The following is a 20,095-nucleotide window of genomic DNA, read 5'->3' on the forward strand; positions in this document are numbered from 1 at the left end:
CCGATCACGACAGTACATAGTGCAACAGTCAGAGGAATCACTGATTGTCTTGGGAGAGGCTGGCGTGTGTGTGGTGTGTGTGTGTACGTTACCACGGACATAGGCTCATTCTATCGCTGTATTCATTGCCAGTTGGTTGCTCTGGATAATGGCGGCTAATGTCTAAAATATATATAATGTTTAAGTCATGGTCTGGGTGTGGTGAAGGAGGAGCAGAGTCTTAAACTGCCCAAATTACAGTGTTTGGTGTCTGCTGTTTCAGTTCCAGTATACAGAGTTTAAGTGAGTAGGCCTTTTTTCTTTCTGCAACATTATTCTACTAAAAATGCCAGGGTGATATTCTTTTTTTCCAGGGTTGGATTGAGCAGACACTGGAGAAATACTAGCCAAAAATTATTGAGTGAAAAGTTATCCTCAGAGCCATGCTGCATGGCGTGATGGTAAAATTAACGTTAACCAAATCACAGATAAACAAAAGTGACGTGGCACGAGAAAGATCTCAGAGTTTGGGCTTTTCTGTAGATTCACGTCTCTGTAGATTCAAATAAAGTGTTATGAAATTGTAACTTAGTGTGTTGTTTTTGTCTTGATTCTTTTTTTGGCCATTTTTTCCGTTATTTGAAAGTAGACAGTGTATATAGACAGGAAAGATCGGGTGAGAAAGGGGGATGACACGCGACAAAGGTCCCAGGACGGATTCAAACCCAAGGCGGTGTGGTTACATGATACGCGCCTTAGCCCACTGAGCCACCAGGACGCTCCATTATAATATAGTTAGGATTATATATGCACTATACAGAATTTGGACATGGCAAGTAACACACACACTGGACAATGCAGGTGCTAGTGGTCGGTGGGGTGGGCGGGCAGGCAGGCAAAGTCACTGCTGACTCATAGTCTAATTAATTGAGGAAGTTGCGTGTGTGTGTGTGTGAGGGGTGTGAGGGATGTAAGAGCAATTAAAATGACAAGCTGGCAATTAGCAAGCCCCCAAATCCCCTAAAGAGTGGGCTAAAGTGGCTAATACATCAGCTGAGCTCTTTGTGTGGTTTGCGTGTCTCTATGTCTGTATGTGTGTGTGTGTCTGTGTGTGTGTGTGTGTGTGTGTGTCTGTGTGTGTGTGTGTGTGCAGGGGTCCTTGAGTTGGGCGTTAACGTCTGCCCTAAGCTAACTCTGAGCAGAAACAATGCAACATTGTGGTGACAAGACAGATTTAAATCTCTCCCACACCTGTCTACACTAACCTATTTGATCAGCTCACCTCAGCATCAGACACAAGACACAAAACAGCAGAACAAACCAGAGGCAACATGAACCAACGTCAACAAAGAAACTAACTCCAACTGCGCATCAAACAACATGACAAGTACACACAGCAGAGAGAAAATCTGCCTGTCTTGTTCTGCTACTGACATAAACAATTCTATTCAAAAGAGAAAAAACATTATCTGAAGCTTAGCATTAATGTGTTCTAAAACGTTAAAGATTTAGCCTGTAAAAGTGTTATTATTTTGTGAACAAAAAATTAACAATTTGTTTTAATTTTGTGAAATCAATTGTGTAAGAACTGTGTCACTGTTTAGAAATGGAAGATACCCCATTTTGAAATGAAACTCTTCATTTCCTGTCTAAAAATGACTCTCTCTTTTGCCTGTGTGTCGCGCAGCATGTTCCCCGGCCTGCCCCTCCATAGCCTCTACCGGTGCAGCCCCAGCCGCGGCCAACGTGTGCCCAGATGAGATAACTCGGTGCAGGCAGGGAGGGGTGGGGGGGGCAGGGGGGCCGCCTCCTATGGAAAAAAGAGAACTTGGATCCCGGCCAAGTCTTTCTTCCTCGCCGCCTCCCGACTCACTCCTTCTGTCATGTAGCGGGCCTTATGAAACGAGTCAATACAGAAAAGGAACGCAAGCAAACAAACAAATGAGTTGGAGTGTATGTGTGTGCACAGAGGCACGGAAATAGAAGAATACACACACGTGTGTGTGGGGGGAAGAATTATCATGGTGAAAAGACGTGCAGTGACTTTCTTCATCAAAACCTTGGCAGACGATCAGAGGAGGGGAAGCTATTGTTGGAATACACCCTCCCCTTTCCCTGTGCACACAGGCAAATGCATTTGAATACACACATAGTCAAACACACACTCAGACACACACAAACTCAAACACACACGCACACAATCTTCTACCTTCCTCCCTCTACCCCCACACTCCAGCTTTCAAACTTCAGCAGAGAGCTGCGTGCCACTGTCACATCTTCTTTCCAAAGTCACAATTAAAGACGCTGGATGTGTGTATGTGTGTGTGTGTGCGACACCACACGAGTGTGTGTTTGTGTGTTGCGGGGTGAGGTGGCTGCTTCGGAAAAATTTTGATTGGCAAACTTTATCTGGGGCCCCCGAGGGACTGCGCAGCCACTGTAAACGATTTATCGGAAAAATGCATCCCAGAATGCACCTGGGGGGCTCTTGCCCCGGGGCGATTATTGAATGACCTCTGAGAGCGTGACTCCTGCTAACCTTCCCGCCCGCCAACAAATTAACTTCCCTCAGTAGTGAAGAGGCGCTAGGACGACCCGCACTGCAACAATGGTTCGGCAGCCATATTTACACCGCAGGGTTCAGGTACAGTGTCAGATCCAAAACAAGGCAAGTGTTTCTGAAGGGATGAGGGCAGATTCATTAGGCAGAGGTGACTGTGGTGGGATGGCTGGTCTGGGGGATTATTTTCTATTAAAAATGAGTGAAGTGAATGAGAAAAACAAATTCAACTGTGGTGATACACTAGGCAGTATTTTATACAATGTAGGGCTGCAACACCAGAAAGAGGCAAAGAGCTATTCAAATGTTTCCTGATAAAAAGATGTTCCTACTGTATGTGCTTAAAGCAACAATGCTGAGGCAATCCCTTGAGCAATGTTGCCCTTCGGAGTTGCCTAAAAAAAATTCTCATCTAACTCAAACAGTAGTGTCCTTGCAATCACTCTCCCAATCCAGCAACCTCATCTTTCCATTCAAATATTTAAGTTTCTCTGTAACACACCCCATCTTAATAAGTGAAGTGTAATTACCTCCACTCGCTCATTTAATCACACACGATGTGCCTGTTCTGTTTGGCATGAAAAATGTTCTACTCCTATTTTGCCTTGTAAACCAAGGATTTGTTTGCATGACATGTTTGAGGAATTTCTGTTTGCTGGAAAATTATTTGTTGTTGTCACAAGGCTGTTATGTGCATGTCTGCATGTGTATGTATGTATGTATGTATGTATGTATGTTTGTTTGTAGATAAGATCATTATCTTGTTGTTTGAGTATGAAACAACATGCTGTGAAGGGTGTAACAGGAGTTCACATTTAAGGCCCTGTGTCCACCAGGAATGTCTTTTTGTAGCTAGTAGCGGTAAAGAGATGCATGTTGGAAGTGCTGGTCATGGTTTTCCCTGTTGCTTTGACACTACTGAAAATCTATTTGAAGCACAGCAGTCTTTTGCTAAAAGATATTTAACTTCTAGCGCCCGGCACTCTAAGCGTCAAAAACATGATAAGCTCTTAATGCCATTGGGGACATGCAACAGTCTTGACTTTTGGTGTCTGATTCCACATATATTCCAACTCCACTTTCTTTCTATCTGTCATTTTGTAAGAGTATGTGTCATTTGTGTTTCATATGATGGATCTCATTTTGGAGTAAATCTCTTATTGTACCCACCTAGTCGGAATCTCAAGGCCGCGAGCGGTCCCCCATGAAAGGCCAACATCAGCACATCTGTCCCGTCCGGGCCTCCGTCCAGGCCAGTCCCCCACTTCAGTCCCTCCAGGCCTCCAGAGCAGCGCAGGTGCTGAGCTAGCCTGAGCGTGGCGGCCGGGGCTACCTCCTCCGCTACCAAAGCCATCCCCAGTGGCGCCAACCCTACATCAAAGCACATCAGCTCCCCCTGTCCTCCCCCTACCACCACCACAGCCTCAGCAGGGTGCCAGGCCAGCAGGGTGGGTGGGACCGGGCAGGGGGCTTGGAGGGAGACGCCCCGCCGCTGGTCATAGAGGACCAGAGAGGAGTCGCTGAGGCCCAGGAGCAGCGTGGTCTCTGAGGGGTGACGTGAGCAGGAGACGGGACGGGACGACAGCGGGATGCGGGTGACAGACAGGCGGTGGAGGCGTCCCCGCGCACATTCGTACACACAGGCGTCAGCCCAGGACGCCTCTCCGGGTCCTTGGGACGACTGGGGTCCTGCGGGCAGCTCCACGGTCAGCAGCTGGTAGGGCTGCAGCAGGCTGAAGCGGCAGTCCAGAGGATTGCCTTCTGTCCGGACGGAGTTCAGGACCTGGAGGGTAGAGAGGGAGAGAGAAATGGAGATCTGAAGAGAGAAGGTGAATAGCCACTGATGCACACTTGAACATCTGCCCCGTAAATATGATGTGCCAAAAATGCATATATGCTCTGGTACTGGACTGTAAATTCATGAATCTATGAACTGCAAACATGTGTTAGGGCATGTTCACAACATGTTGTTTGGAGCTATTTATTCAAACTCCTTCAGTTTTGCCTGGAACAGAACAAAATGAACCGAGGGCAAACTGTAGTCTGGACTGATGCTCATATACAGCTATTTCTTCATGTGTTCTTAACACCAGAGACGTAAACTACGGCACAGAGCGTAGACAAGTTCATCATGCTTAGGTAAAGTTAGAGGGACTGGAATTATTTTGACGACCTCCCCCCCCTCTCCACTGCCAAAGTCTCTATCCTGGTGAAATGACAGGTTTCCAAAACTGTGTCCGATAAACAAGCTACTTGTGAACTTAAACCAACCACATACAAAAATTTAACAAACTTATTTTTTTCACTATGGTTATGACAAAAAACAAAAACAAATTGTACGTGTAATTGCACTCCCAATCTGTAGATCTGGCAATGGTCCACATGGCAAGAGTTCTTCCAACAGGAGCTCCATATAAGCATGATGTAGATATATTGTTAATCTTCAATATGTTCTATTTGTTGTATTTCTATCTATATTCAATTCTTTGCTGCTAGACCCAATTTCACCTCGGGATCATTGATGTTGGAATAATTAGGGAGTTGGTGCCTTGCTCAACTGCACTTGTCTGCGATGTTAGGCTTCCTGAATATAATACTAGCAAGAAAAGAAAAGTAAACACCTTCCTGCTGGCGTCGAGGATTGAGCGAGCATCCACCTGGTTATCAGTCAACTGTCACTGAACATGGCATTAGCAACACGACTGGAACATGGTCTAGTAATATTGTTGTTGTTGATTTAACATGTTCTTGTATTTGGGCTTTGGCATTGGAAGATACTGACTTGTGCCAATAATGCTCAACGAATTAGCCTGTTTCTGAATATAAGAAGGATAAGGAGGGTGAGAGAGAGAGAGAGAGCACACGTGAGAGAGAGGAAGAGAAAAAGAGAGGGAGAGAGAGAGAGACAGAGAAATGAGTCATACCATGGCAGCAGCCCTACACCCCCTGGAGAGGGAAGAAATAGAGCCTTCCACTTTGCTCATAAACACCCGGCTGTCAATCAAGCCAGCTAATGATAAGAGCTCCATTTTAACTCAAGGTCAACAACGTCTTCTCCCTGAGCATTCCACGGCTTGGCACCCAGCACCCGGCGATAAACAACCTCCTCTGTTTACCTGCGTGAGCAGCCAAGAGCTGAATACCAGACATGAACTGAATGACAAGAAACAAGTCATTTTCAATATAAAGAGGATGATACGAGAAGAATGCTCGGAACGATTTGACCAATGGAGTCCAGAATTGAGATTATTCGCTCCTGGACCACAACCAGTTGGTGGGAGTGGGCACAATGGCCCTGCTAAGCTAGCAAGCGTTGACACTGACTGAGATAGGCTGTGCCACCAGTGGTACTGTTGATAAAACACCCACAAGGAACCAGGCGCAGTAGGTGGATGACAGGAAACAACAGGCTGTACTAAACAGCAGCCCAACAGTTCCACAGTCGCTAACAGAGCTTTTTAGGAGGGATTTCACCTTACCAAAGCCCCTATCAGAGCCCTGCATTCACCGTGGCAGCCTTGGCTAAATGAGCCCATTTCTTTTCGCCGTGTAGACAGAAAGGGGGATCGGCTGCCTGCCTGCCTTCCTTCCTTTCGCAAAGCTGCCCGGCCCAGTTTTTTGGCAGGCATTGCCAAAAAGGGACTTAGAGGCGAGGGAGGGAGGGAGGGAGGTTTTTTTTTGCCTGCCCATGGTCTACAGCAGGAGGGAAGCAGATGACTGTCCTCCTGAAAGCGTTTTTTTCCTCTCCATAATCCCCCAGAGCCAGCTCCTGCTGCTCCCCAGGGGGTGGGTGCTGTGTGTGTGTGTGTGTGTGTGTGACAGCAAGCGTAAGGGGCTCACTTCATGTAAGGGGTGGGGTAGCCTTGGGAGGGTGCGGCTCTCTGCATAGCTAGATTTTTGCAGGGACGAGGTGACACACATAAATAAACACACACAACAGGCGTGGGTCCATCAACCCGATCCGCACAGTGCTGTCACAGGACTCACAAGACCTGCCTCAATTCCTCACACCCTGACCCCCCAACCACAACTCATCCTCTCAGCTTTTCATCCCATGCCCGGCCTGCTAGTGCCCACTGCCCGCTGTGCCAGCATGCCACCTTGGCACCATCAGGGATGAGGGGCAGCTGATTCAGCTCTGCTGCCTTGACCATGACCCTCCAAGGAAAGGAGGAGGGGGGGCATTGTCAGCTAAAGCTCAGAGGCAGAGAGCAAATACTGTATGCCCAGCTCATTTCTCATAAACACCTAGAAGTCCTCGCACCAAACATACAGTATGACTGAGTATGAATGAGTGGCAGGACAGCCTACTGCTAAGAGAGCCTGTCCCATAGACCGTTCAGTAGGTGCAAGGTCACTGGCTCAAATCCCTGCAACAGCAAATGTTTCCATCGGGGCTGTGGTACTCGAGTCTGGTCTCAAGATCATTTGTGCTGGTCTTGTGACAGCTTTGACACAGACTTGTCTTGGCCTCGACCCTTACTGGATGTTTACTCAACTTTTGTCAGCCAATCGAAAAATACAAAATATGGGTAATGCTGTTGATCTCTGGTTTATTTTCTCCCCAGCACTACAATCGATACAAAGGATTTCCCCTGTAGAAGCCTGTGTATGTAATGAGCCTCAAACTTCTATGTATTGATTTGTCAATGCCTAGGCACTGATTGGTTGGATGTTGATTGGCATAGTACAGAGCAGATTTGCAGCTCGATATACTGTACATCTCTGTTCATCCTTAAGAAAGCCCTTACTCATTATTTTTGCATTTGGAAAGTCATGTACAGTGTTTAATGCATATTTTGGCCTTGGTCTTGAATAAGACTTGATTTGCTCATGTTGGTCTTGACTTGGTCTAGTCCCCCTTTCAGCCGGGTCTTCAAATTGACTTGGACGTGACTAAGGCAGCCTTGACTACAGTTCTGGTTTCCATCAACAGCCATGTGCCCAGTTTAAGTGCCCTTGAGTGTCACATATAAGCACAAAATGTAAATTTAACTGGACATAGTGCTATAATCCCGATAACACTACAGTAAAGCATGCAACAGGGAAAGCACACACTGAAAACAGCAAACTCTTACACTCAGTCAAACATTTATTAAACATTTAATAGAGCCAGCACAGCACCTGGCTTTTCAACTCTAGGTCATCTTCAGGGCCGTGCTGTGCCTCATTTTCCATGCCATGCGAACATAAAAGCTTATTAGGAGATTAGAGCATGGCACTAACACTGTCAGAGTTAGGGTTTGAATCTTACTGGGGCCACCAACTGAAAGCGAGATGGGAAATGAACACCAGCCAAATGATGATAAATGTTATCTGGAGCTGGTAAATTTGTTTTCTCTCGCAGCCACTTGGGCATCTAACCAAACACAATTTGAAGATCCTAATCCTAAATCCTTTGTGATTTTTGCGATGTACAAACTACTGTGACCGGTCCACATAAAGTTAGATTTGTGGTTAAAATGGATAAAAGTGTGGCACAAGGTTACTCTGGTGAGTTTGGCTTCAACAGGGCAATAGGACAGTTTTCTGGGCTTTGATATCACATTGCCGGCTGAGGCTGTTTCTGCATGTCTGCAATTCTTTTATTGTTTGTAAAGTAATTTGCATCTCTGTTTTGAAAAGTGCTGCATGAATAAAATCTATTATTATTACATGTTAGCAGAATAGTTGGAAAAAAACACCAGCAGGACTGAGAATAGTGAAAAAGAACATCTGAATTGCACATGTATCATTTCAATATATTCATAAAACTACATAAAAGCAACGCTTTGTTTGCCTCTGAACCCTCCAGAGTATATTGTGGTAGTTTAATATACTGTATTCCCTGGTTCTGAGAGCATTTAATGAAAAATGATGAGAAAGGTCAAGAGAGGGAGTGAGCGAGTGAAAGGATGTGCAAGAGACAGACAGAAGGAGGGAGAGGGGGCGGGGAGACGGACAGAAATACACGCAAAAGATGATGAGAAAGGGTGAGAGAGGGAGTGAGTAAAGAGACAGACAGCAGAGTAAGAGAATAAAAGAGGGAGAGGGAGAGAGAGAGAGGGGTGGAGACATAGAGAGAGAGAGGCAGATGCAAAGACGGAGCACAGAGTGACTAAGAGAGAGAGAGAGAGAGAGAGAGAGAGATACAGAGAGAGAGAGAGAGGGAGAGAGACAGAGAGAGAGAGAGAGGGAGAGAGAGACAGAGAGAGAGAGAGAGGGAGAGAGAGACAGAGAGAGAGAGGCCTCCAGTAAGTAGCTTTCTCCTGGTTATTGGTTTCAGTGACTGGTCAAAACTATTCTTCTCCATTCTTCTCCTCTCTCTCTCGCCGCCACCTTTTTTTTTTCCCTCCGTGGCATGAAAGATAAAGCGGACGGGCCCAACTGTGTGGCTGGCCCTTGTTCACAGCAGTGGCCTTTTGAAGCCAATTTTCCAGCTCACGGAGCAGAGAAAGACAGGGAGAGACAGGGAGAGAGACGGAGGGACTCAGAGGAGGAGAGAGGGATGAAGGGATGAGGGGTGTTTGGGGGGGTGGAGGGGTGTTGGGGGGGGTGGAGTGGTGGTGGGCGGTGGAGGGGAAACGGGAATGGGAAGTTTTAGGGATGTGAAATATGGGTAGAGTTACTGTACTGACGTGAGCAAATGCACAGGCACAGTGGGATTACTACCAAGAGTAGCAAAGTCTTCTTCACACCATAAGCTTGACACCCGCAGTCATAATTGGTACCACTGAACATAATTGTAGCACTGAGGAAATATAATTCACTCGGCCTGAAACTGTAGGAGCAGCGTTTCCTCTGTGATTCTACAAAGCAGTGGTGGCTTGGGGGTAATTCTGCACATTTGATCCCACAGCCGTCCCTTTTTCAGTCCAAATTATGGATCCAGTGCATTACTGAAAATGTATTTTTTTAATACTTTAATTCTAAACATTAGGGCTGCATTTCTTTATGGTTTAGAGGCAAACTTGGCCAAGTTGTATTGTTAATTTAACTTCCTATATCCTCTGACAGTGGTGGTAGTGTTCTTGCAGCGGTGGCAGTGAGTGCAGATGAAAACACCTTAACTCAATGGAAACATTCTCTGCAATTATGTATGCTTTCTATACCAACTATTGCGTTTACGGTTGTCTTTCATGAGCAATCTGTTTAGTTTTTTCATGTTTCACTAGAGACGAACACCATGCTATACAGTTCTAAAGTCAATAATAATTAAAAGACAGCAGAAATCACACAAATGCAGATCAAACAACTGCGGAGAAACTGTTTGGTGACAGATAACAGGATAGTCATACACATCAACAAAACACACATAAGCGTGTTCGCACACACATATACAGACAGACAGACAGACACACACACACACACACACACAACAGACAACCAAATGTACAAACAGGGAAAAAAACAACAACGAAAAAAACAAAATGCAAAAGCGACTTGAAATGTAAGAAAACATTCATCTGGTGCTTTCTTTTCATTAAGATTATTAAATTCCAGGAAATGGGTGGTGGGGGTGGTGGTGGTGGTGGTGTTGTTGGAGGAGGGAAGCACGACAGAGGGATCATTAAAAATGTTAACTGGCTGCATAAAAAAACGAAGTATGTATGTGTTTTCTCTCTGCCTCCCACCCCCCACCCCCCAGCGTGCCGTGGCTCCGCTTATCAGTGAGGGGGGGGGGGGGGTACGAATTAAGACCACATAGGGAAAGAAATCAGACTTTTTTAAATGCCGAGAGACTGGCTAGAAAATTGGCTTAGTGCGGCAGATAGCGAACTGAACAAAAGGAACATATATATGAGCTTGAAGTGATTGAAGTCGCTGGCGTCTCCCGATGTGCGCCCGGCGTTTGATTCCCGCCACGGCTCTTACATAAACTGCTCGCTTAATTTCACACCGCGCATCTGAAAAATGACAACAAACGCTTTCATTAGAGCGCGATGCCGCAGCCCCACGAAGAGACTTTAATGTTCTTTAAGCGTGGAAGGAGGAAGGAGGAGAAGGAGGAGAGAAGGGGGGGGAGGGGGGGGGGGGGGGTGAAGGGGAGAGAGAGAGAGAGAGAAAAAACTAGGTGAAGGAGTGTGATAAATGCGGAGAGCGTTCCAAAAACAAGAAGCGGAAAAAGCAGCGAACAGCATCTGCTTTGATTATTTCAATATTCATGTGCCCCCCCCCCGCCCCCCCCCCCTCCATCCCTCCCTCATTCTCTCCTGCGTGAATTTGTTTTCCTAGCATGCGATTGGTAACGCTCGTCTTTCCTCCCTCTCGCCGACTCTCTCCCTTCTCTCTTCGCTTTGGTGTGGAGAATATTTTGCATACGCTTACCGAGGTATGCGATATGCAGAGTGGCGTTAAGCCCGGTTCGGTAATTTGGGATCTTTCATCTGCTTTCGGCGTGAGGCCAATCCTAGGTTGACGTGGAATCGGGTCATGGGTTGGGTTCTGCCAGAGGCCATGATGATGTGTGCGTCTCAGCCTCTGTGTGTGTGTGTGTGTGTGTGTGTGTGTGCTCGTCTGCGTGGATGTGTAGGCGATCTCCTACACACCGTACCACAGCTTAGTTCTCCCGCTCATTTCAGATGCTGATGCATGGAGGTGCAACATGGAGGTGCCACCTTTGAGGTGACTAACGCACCGTCCCCAATCCCATCCGCAACAACATGGGGTCCAACCCACAACGGCTGCTTTGTTGCCTTTCTCTGCGTGTCCTCAAAGCGTGTGTGCATGCGTGTGTGTGTGTGGGTGCGTGTGTATGCTGAACATAAACAAACAGCAGGAGTTTAACAGAGAGAGAGAGAGCATCTCATAACACCAACACCACTAACAGGCTGATCAGTACTGTAACGATTTCAGTCAAATGGTATTGAAAGGTAATGAAAACCTTTAAAGTTTAGAATTTTTGTACTGGAAACTGAAGTTTTACTGTACATTTTAGGGATTTAACTAATATTCTTATCCGGAGAAACAATTGAAAAGCTTTAATATCACCGACATTACAAACAACCAATAGTTCAGGGTCAGAGCCATGCTGCCCTGATAAAATTTCTGCAACCCAAGAATGATCATGTAAGTGCCGGGAAAGTAAATAAAAATAAGAGCTAAGGACAGAGGTAGAAGGGATTTTCTTTCTTCTAATTTTCAGGAATTACTTCTGAACAAATAAACAATGTTGATAAGAACAGCAGGTGGCATGTACACGTTACACGGATCATAATTTACTTTATTGCATAATGAAAAGCTTTCATTCAGTGATGAAAGCTATCAAAAAAGCATTGTTGTATATCAGCGATCAGATTTAAAAATTAATTTAAACTGCTATCAAAAACTGGTGTCAAAAAATACCCTTTCCCCCTTAGGGCAAGGGCTTTGGCTGGGCCCATTTACAATTTAAAGTGTGTGTTTTTAATGTGACCTGTGCATTGCCATTCATTTATGTGTGTTTTATGTTGTATGTTTTATGTGTAAGTGGCTAGTAAGATCAGTGGGGTGACTCGGGCCCGGCTCTTTGAAACATTCAAAAAGCAGATCCTCTGAAAGGCAGAAGCAACACTGGATTGCCTTGAACAACTTCTGCGTAAGAAGTGTCTTACCTTTGGCCATTGGTTCAAGGTGCTTTGGTTTAAAGGTAAAATAAACAAGAGTTTTTCTGCCCCCATAGCATAAATACGACATATATCTGTAGGGGTTTGATAGGATTGTTTTTCAATACCAATGACTCAACGATTACTTCGCCAGGCGCTGAGATTTCTGGCCTTCAAAACTCACTTTCCGGCCCATACTTTGTTTTGGAAACAGCCTCCTCCTCCCCCTTTTCAACCGCCAAAAGATGGAGGACGGTGCTACAAGCGAGCGACTGGCGTCAGCAACACCTTTTGGTCTCAAGACGAAAAAATGGCAAAGCAGTATTATTATTCCAGTGTTCTGCATCATGATATATTACCTCTTCATTAGACATTTCTGTTAGATTTTTGCTCTAATTAGCTACCTCACTTGTTCTATTGTGAGTATTGGCTTTTATATTTCTGTCCATTAAATAATCCATTCATCCCTTGGTCGCCAAAAGAAGTCAATAAAAGTCAGAAATTACTTAAAAATGCACCATTAAAACAAAGAGAACTATGGCTTAATTTATTCCAGTTGATATCAACAGGCTTAAAATAAAGCAGCAGTGTTACAGAATGTTGCCCTGGTGGAAAAATAAAGATTGACTGACTGTCTGGTTTCATCAACTGATGTTGGTCTATATGCAGTTTGTTATGTGCTTTATTCTGCTTTCTGATTATCGTTTATCACTTTTTATGATGCGTTTTCATTGTATGTTCCTGGAAAACCAAACCAAAAACCATGTTTGAACTTTTGTGTCTTTGACATGAAAGAGTTAGGATGTGTGTGTGTGTGTGTGTGTGTGTGTGTGTGTGTGTGTGTGTGTGTGTGTGTGTGTGTGTGTGTGTGTGTGTGTGTGTGCGTACCTTGAGACCTTCAGTAGGTGAGCAGCTGAGCAGCAGCAGGTTGTTCCTGTGTGTGTGTGTGGGAGCCCAGGGCCACAGGTCCTCACCGGGGTCGTCCAGGTTCCTCCAGCACAGCGCCACATCCTGGAGACGGTTGAGACCCACACGCCTGACCAGCCTGCGGCCCCCCCCACACACCTCCACACACACCACCTGGACGGACACACACACACACACACACACACACACACACACACACACACACAAATATGATTAGTGCACTAAGAAGAGAAAGTTGAAATGGGCAATATTGAAAAACAGTACTTTAAACAGATACACACACACACACACACACACACACATAAACGCACTTGAAGCATACAGAGAGACAGAAATTCTCTAAACACACACACACTCACACACACACACGCCCGCACGCACAGAGTTGACACGTATCTTAGAAGGAAAGAAGGTAAATTTATCAGAGAATCGGCTCCATAATCTCAGTGATTCACCCATTTGGAGCTTCACACACCTGAGGGCTCAGAAACTTCCATATCTGTAGCCCCAAATATGACTCTGCTGTCCTTCCCCCATCTTGTTTTTGTTGATGTCTAAGGTTGTTTTTTTATCTTCCATTATTAATGTCTCTATGTGTGTGTGTGTGTGTGTGTGTGAGTGTGTTTCGTTCTGTCGGGCTTGTTGTTTTAGTGATGTGCATATTTTTGGGAAGGGCCGCCACGCTCTACAGGCCACAACACAGAGACGCACAGTAATGAGCTCTCGTGGCGCTTGGGGGGGGACACACACACACACACACACACACATGGATGGACACACACACACACACACACACACACGCACACATAAAAACATACATGTAGACACCCTCATACATGCAAAAGTGTACATAAACAACGGACACATAAACACTTTCACAGACACACAAAACTGTAGATACAAAGACACACACACACACACACACACACACACACACCATTAAACAAACAGGCTCTATCCAGAAGCACTTTTAAAGCAGGTGAAATTGCAGGTCTAGCACTGTGACCCTGCCTTTCATGTACACCACAGCTCATTCCCTCTTCACACACACATGCACACACACACACACACACACACACACACACACACACACACACACACACACACACACAGCACCATATTCATACAGGCCTTTCATATACTCTTTATCTCCAGTCACACACACTCACACAATGAACCTGCTACTGGAGTCGATGACTAACACACAGACGTACGTACACACGCACACGCACCCACGCACCCACACACACACACACACACACACGCACACACACACACACGTCCTGACCTCTGTCACAGTGCAGAAGAGTGGCTGGGACCTGACAGATAGAGGGAGGACAGAGGTGAAGGAGGAAAAAGAGAGAGGAATAAAAGGTGGTAATGAAGAAAAGGGAGATTGTTTGGGTTTGGATGGAGGGGTGAGAGAGGGAAGAGGGAAGTTAAGAGGGGTACAGCTGCTTTTACCCACAGACCGCAGCTTCAGGCAGCTGGGGATGGAGGGATAAACAATACCTGAATGAGTGAATAAATGAGTGAATGAATGAAGGACAAAACAAAAAGTATGAGTAATAAATAAGGAGACAAAAGCTGGAAAATTGGAATCTCTGGGAGGTTTGTGCCCAAATAAATATCTAAAACCCCAGAAAAGAACAAAACAACTGTAAAATGAGAATCCCTCTGAATAAGCATGTGGTCAAAATACTAATGAGCAGGGAAAAAAAGCAGGGAAACAGCAGTCTCTTATTAGAAAAACAGTAATCTCTCATTAGAAATGAATAGGAGTTATTGGCCCAAAAAACCTGTAAAAATCACAACCCTGAATTAAAAGCCAGGAAACATGCAAAAGTAAGGAAATCGACAAGCTGTCCTGTATGAATAGAGCAGATTCGAGGTTCAATGTTCCATGTCTGCCTTTCTTGCCCCCTGGGGTGGGGGTGGGGGGGGGTGAATTTGTTTTGGGCACAAAATACAGACACGAATGAAAATGATGGAAATGCATCCGATGACAGAGGGAACAAAGAGGCGCCCAAACAGCTGAACGGGAGATCACTGACAGATTAGAAATAGGAAAGAAGAAGAAAAAAAAAAAAATCTGAAAATCACTGGGTTAATAACACACTCTATCTCTACACCCCCCCCCCCCCCCCCTCCTCCATCCCTCCATCCCCAGCCATCTCTTCCCTCTTCTAGTTTTTTTTTTCTGCTGGCGTTTGCTGGTCAGCAATAATCAAAAACCACTTTCTGTGGGTCGGATTAGTTTAGCCCCCCCCCCAACGCCCCCCCCCCCTCTTCTCCAGCTTAGCCCAGTGGACCAGGGCGATGTGTGTGTGTGTGTGTGTGTGTGTGTGTGTGTTGTGGGGGCTGGGTAGATGGTGTGTGTGTGTGTGTGTGTGTGTATGTGTATGTTGCAGGTTGCGTGTGTGTGCACGTGCATTGGGTGGGGTGGGGGGGGGGGGATACAACACTAGGGGTGGTGGCTGAGTGAGTGTGTGTGTGTTGAGGCGGGGGGGGGGTTCTTATCAGGACCTTGCTTCTGGAGCCAGACGCACGGCAGGAACGATTGCTTTCACACACACACACAAACACGCACGCACACACACAGACACACACACACACACACACACACCTTAACAAAAGGGCCTGGCAGTAATGTGATAATGCCAGGGTTAGCAGTTAGCCAGCTAGTGAAGGAGGACACAGGGTAGTTTTGTTTTTGTGGAGGGAGGGAGGGATGGAGGGAGGGAGGGGACTGAACCTGTCACCAACACCTCCAAAACATGAGGCTTCTCAATATACAGCTTTTTAATAGAGTTTGGGTTTTATGTGATAGTGTACAGGTGAGAGAGAAACAGGGAAGAAGATGGCAGAGAGGAAGGGGGCGTAGGTCAGATTAAAACCTATAGGCTTTAATATTCCCATGACAGCCATGTTGAACTTACATCACACTCAGGGTGATGAAAGAAACTCTACAGATCAAGTGCAGCCCAACTACAGTATGTCCGACTGTTGTGCACCAAGATTCACACAACACAAACAAAAGAATTGGACAAACATTTATCAGATTCCCCACTGAAAAACATATTGGAAACAAATGGATCTCAAGAAAACAGGATGAAATAATATGTAAGGGATAAAAAATTAAGACCATTAATTTATAATTTCATACGTTTTGTAATCAAAATCTAAAGTTTTTCACAAGCCATAACTCAGTTTCCCTGGTAACACCTGAGGGTTTGACTAATACCTGGAACAATTATTACCATCCCATAAGGATCTTATGCAATGGAAACTTTTTTCACTACTCCAGTAAATAGGACGAACCTTAGATATGACTTGGCAGCAGGAGATATTTCTAGTCCGCTCAGCTCATAGAACCCTTTGGCTCAGCTATGAGCCAGAAAGCTAACGTTATGCTAAGGTTATGCTAGCAACATTCAAAGTCAATAACATTGTGTACGGTTGACAAACAGTAAATATAATTTGACAGTATGTTTAACAACAAGACTAGCTAGCTATCCAGCCATGTCATTGTCCCCAAATCAATATCAAGATTTTCACTAACAAATGACAGGTCATGTGTACTGTCGGCCGCTTTGACTGCGTCCCTGTTGCTATGGTTACTCATTTTAGATACAGGCTGATACTACGTAGCCAGCGCATGAATTTATAACAGTGAACAGACAGTTTCACTGGAACTACTTAATAGGTGTCCATTAGCAGGAATTAATGGACACCCTGCAGCCAATCAGAATCGAGTATTCACCCAGACCATGCTATAAATAATAATATATTTGTCCCCCTCTAGCTAGCCAGAATCTAGCCTAGGTGGCTAGCTAGTGGCTAACTAGCTAGTACATTAGCTAACTTCCCTGCTAAATTCAAGCAGTTGTAGTTGTTCCTAAAACCAATTTGACAACTGTTACATATATCTAATGTCCTCACTTGCATGTTGAAGTAACACCAGTTTTATGTATAAGCCGATCTTCCAGGTAGACTTTCCCTCCCCAAATGTAAGTTCAAAATGGCCGCCATGGGAATAAGGTCAATGATGTTGCGAGGACATGGCAGGCGCCTTAGCCTTTATTCATACAAACTGCGTTCCAGTGGTTTAGTACTGTACATTTGTTTATTTTATGAGTATCATGATTTTAAACTAATGATATCTCACATTTTCTATCATGTTTGTAATTGCTTTTTATAATGTAGGTATGTCTGTGTATGTTGTTGACTGCTAGAACATATGACTGAATTGTACTGTGTATTTTCTGTCAATTTTATGATAGAATCGATGATCACGGTCTCCCTTGATCTCAATCTCAAACAGAGTAACTGATTAAATAAAGGATACATGAAAAATTGTTGGTTTTATACTTTGGGAGTGGGTAAAGGTGTATTTTAGCCATCATTTAGGATGAAGAGCGTGGACAGGGAAAGCGGATGACCACTGCTTTTTCAGATCTTTTCTTTTTCATCTCTCTTTCTTTTGGTCTCTTCTCTCCCTGACTCTTCTTTTGACTCTGTCTCGTTCTAATTCTCTCTCTTATCCCCAAAAACAAACACCATCCCAAACGCTCACACACACACACACACACACACACACACACACTCACACACACACAGTGCTCATACACACTCTCCATCTCTGCGTACTACTGTACCTTGATTTCAGAGGGTGAGAGTTTGCCAGTCTCTGGGGAGTCCTGGTTCTTCTTGTTGAGGTAGACCACGCCCACTTGGCTCTGCTCCAGGAAGGACAGCAGGATCAGCCTATCGCTCAGCACCGCTGGGGATGACATCAGCACACGTGTCACTGAACGCCATGATTGAAAACTGAATGCGTATTTGTGGAGTGATGCGTAGAGTCCACTGTCTGCTGTATGGCTTGCACTGCCAGTAGTTTTATGTGAATTATGATGTCTCAAATAATTTTGATATAATTCCGATATAATTCCCTCACCATCGTAAAAAAGATAAAGCTTTAACGCTCGCTTGATGCATAAGCGTTTTGTTGCTGATAAAGAAATGATGCGATAAATAGCAATGGAGACACATTTGCTGAATAACTAATGATACAGGCTTGGCATGATGAATGGTTGCAGCAACCGTTGAAAACTGGATTTGGACGTTCTGAAATGTTGGCTATAAAACACATATCCACCACGACCTCCCACAACTGTAGTGCACACTGTTTCTCCCGTGTACAAGTCGCCCGCTGTGCTTTTATGTCCGATCTTGGTGTATTCAAATATCACCCATGCATTTCTTTTTTTGTTTTTGTCCTCAGACGAAAGCATCAAAGCACCAACATTAGCTGACACTAGAGAACAGCGACTACTTGCACAATACTAATCCATTTTTGAAAGACACAATTTTTTTTTCATGCATGTGTGTTTTCTGATGTAGTTCTGTGCTCAGGAAGTCTATTTATTCATTTCAATGCAGCTGATTCAACACAACCTAAGTCACATTTTATTTGAGTGTGTATTGTGTTTGCTCAAAATTCGCTTGAGAGTTGGATGGAAAGATACTTGGTGATATGTACGAGTTCACGAGGTGATTCTGATTCAGAGGTTTTCTACTCTGACCCTTGACTTATCCTCCTCTATGCTGTTCTGTTCCAATGTGTTTGGAGTAGGAGGAGAGAAGTTCAATTTTCTCCTCCCCTCTCTTTTCTCATCTTTTACTCTCACTTTTACTTTTTCTCCTCCTTTTCTTTCCCTCTCAGCTCCCCTCCTCTTCCATCAGGTCCTTTCCCAATTCGTTCTATCTCTTCTGCTGCTTTCCTTTCCTACTCTTCCTCCTCTCCTCTCCTCTCCTCTCCGCACCGTTTCTTCCTCTCTTCTCCTTTCTCTCTCCCCTTCCCCACTCTTTATATCTCTTTCCTCTCCTCTCCTCCTCTCTCTCTCCTCCCCTCCTCTCAGTGTACTGTAGGCTCCAAGGCCTTTTTTTGCGGTGGAAGAACACACTTGATCCTGTTCAACTCTTCAGGAGCCGCATGGAAACACTGATTAGCAATTAAGCCCCCCTCTCCTTCAAATTAATCTGTTTATGAAACCAATTAAACGGAATGGGGGGTGGGGGGGTGGGGGGGGAGTATTACACGTGTCTCTCAGATATCCCGCTTTGAGTCGAACGAGTAAGGCTGCACCCTCAGATTTAGAAATCTAACCAGCAATTAACCGTGGCATGTGTGTATTTATAAATGTGAGGGTATTGGTATGATTACGCTTCAATGCATGCTGTTGCGTGACAATTTGAAATTAATATGCAAATATTCATGAGGGAAGTGAAACATTGCTTGAAAATACAGAAAAACTAACGGTGTAAATCAGGTCAATTGAGTGAGTGCAATCCCTCTGTCCCTATATTGAAGTTGGATTATAAGGCATTTGTAATAAAAAAAAAACTGGTTCAAGGCTTAAATCATTACAAAATACAGCCATTAACGATGCTTGGCTTTCCGAAACAACGTTTAATGCAATAGTAAGCGTCTTTGTAATAGATTACAGACAAATCAAGTTAAATGCAGTTTAGTATTGATCTCTATGGGTGTCTATAAACGGGATTAGGTTTAATCCCATTCATTCCCAAATGAAGGAGTGGATATGAAACCAGGCTCTGACCCAATCTGGGACCAGGTGGCTGATTTGGGATTAAGGGCCAGACCCCTCATGACCCAACCCTGCACCCCTATGTCTCCCCTGCACACACACACACACACACACACACACATACACACTCACACCCACACAGATCCTCACAAATACACTCATACATGCAAGCCTGCAACCATGCTTTCATGCATGCACAATTACACACACCAGCACAAGTGCACATACACACACATATTCACACCCATGAGCATAAAACAAACCATGCTTTAACACACACACACACACTCTTTCTCTCTCACACACACACACACACACACACACACACACACACACACACAACACACACACACACACACACACACACACACACACACACACACACACACACACACACACAGAGTCCTCTAAATCCATTTAATGCCATCTCCTCAGCAGCATGTTGACATAAGAGG

General features: G+C 44.9%; 1 protein-coding gene across 1 annotated transcript in view; it reads right to left on the minus strand.

The window, feature by feature from the left end:
* Positions 1-20,095, minus strand: part of wdpcp (WD repeat containing planar cell polarity effector) — a 67,686-nt gene that overhangs the window by 25,855 nt on the left and 21,736 nt on the right. Inside the window, exons 8-10 of the mRNA XM_071516042.1 lie at positions 17,688-17,812; positions 12,991-13,182; positions 3,710-4,322 (exon numbers count right to left, since the gene is read on the minus strand). Coding sequence (XP_071372143.1) covers positions 3,710-4,322; positions 12,991-13,182; positions 17,688-17,812 — 930 coding nt within the window. The remainder of the gene's footprint in view (positions 1-3,709; positions 4,323-12,990; positions 13,183-17,687; positions 17,813-20,095) is intronic.

The sequence above is a fragment of the Centroberyx affinis genome, unplaced genomic scaffold, assembly GCF_046629955.1.
Source record: "Centroberyx affinis isolate AG114_WGS23_722 - 3 ecotype Tasmania unplaced genomic scaffold, CSIRO-AGI_Caff_v1 ptg000391l_1, whole genome shotgun sequence".
Classification (NCBI taxonomy): domain Eukaryota; kingdom Metazoa; phylum Chordata; class Actinopteri; order Beryciformes; family Berycidae; genus Centroberyx; species Centroberyx affinis.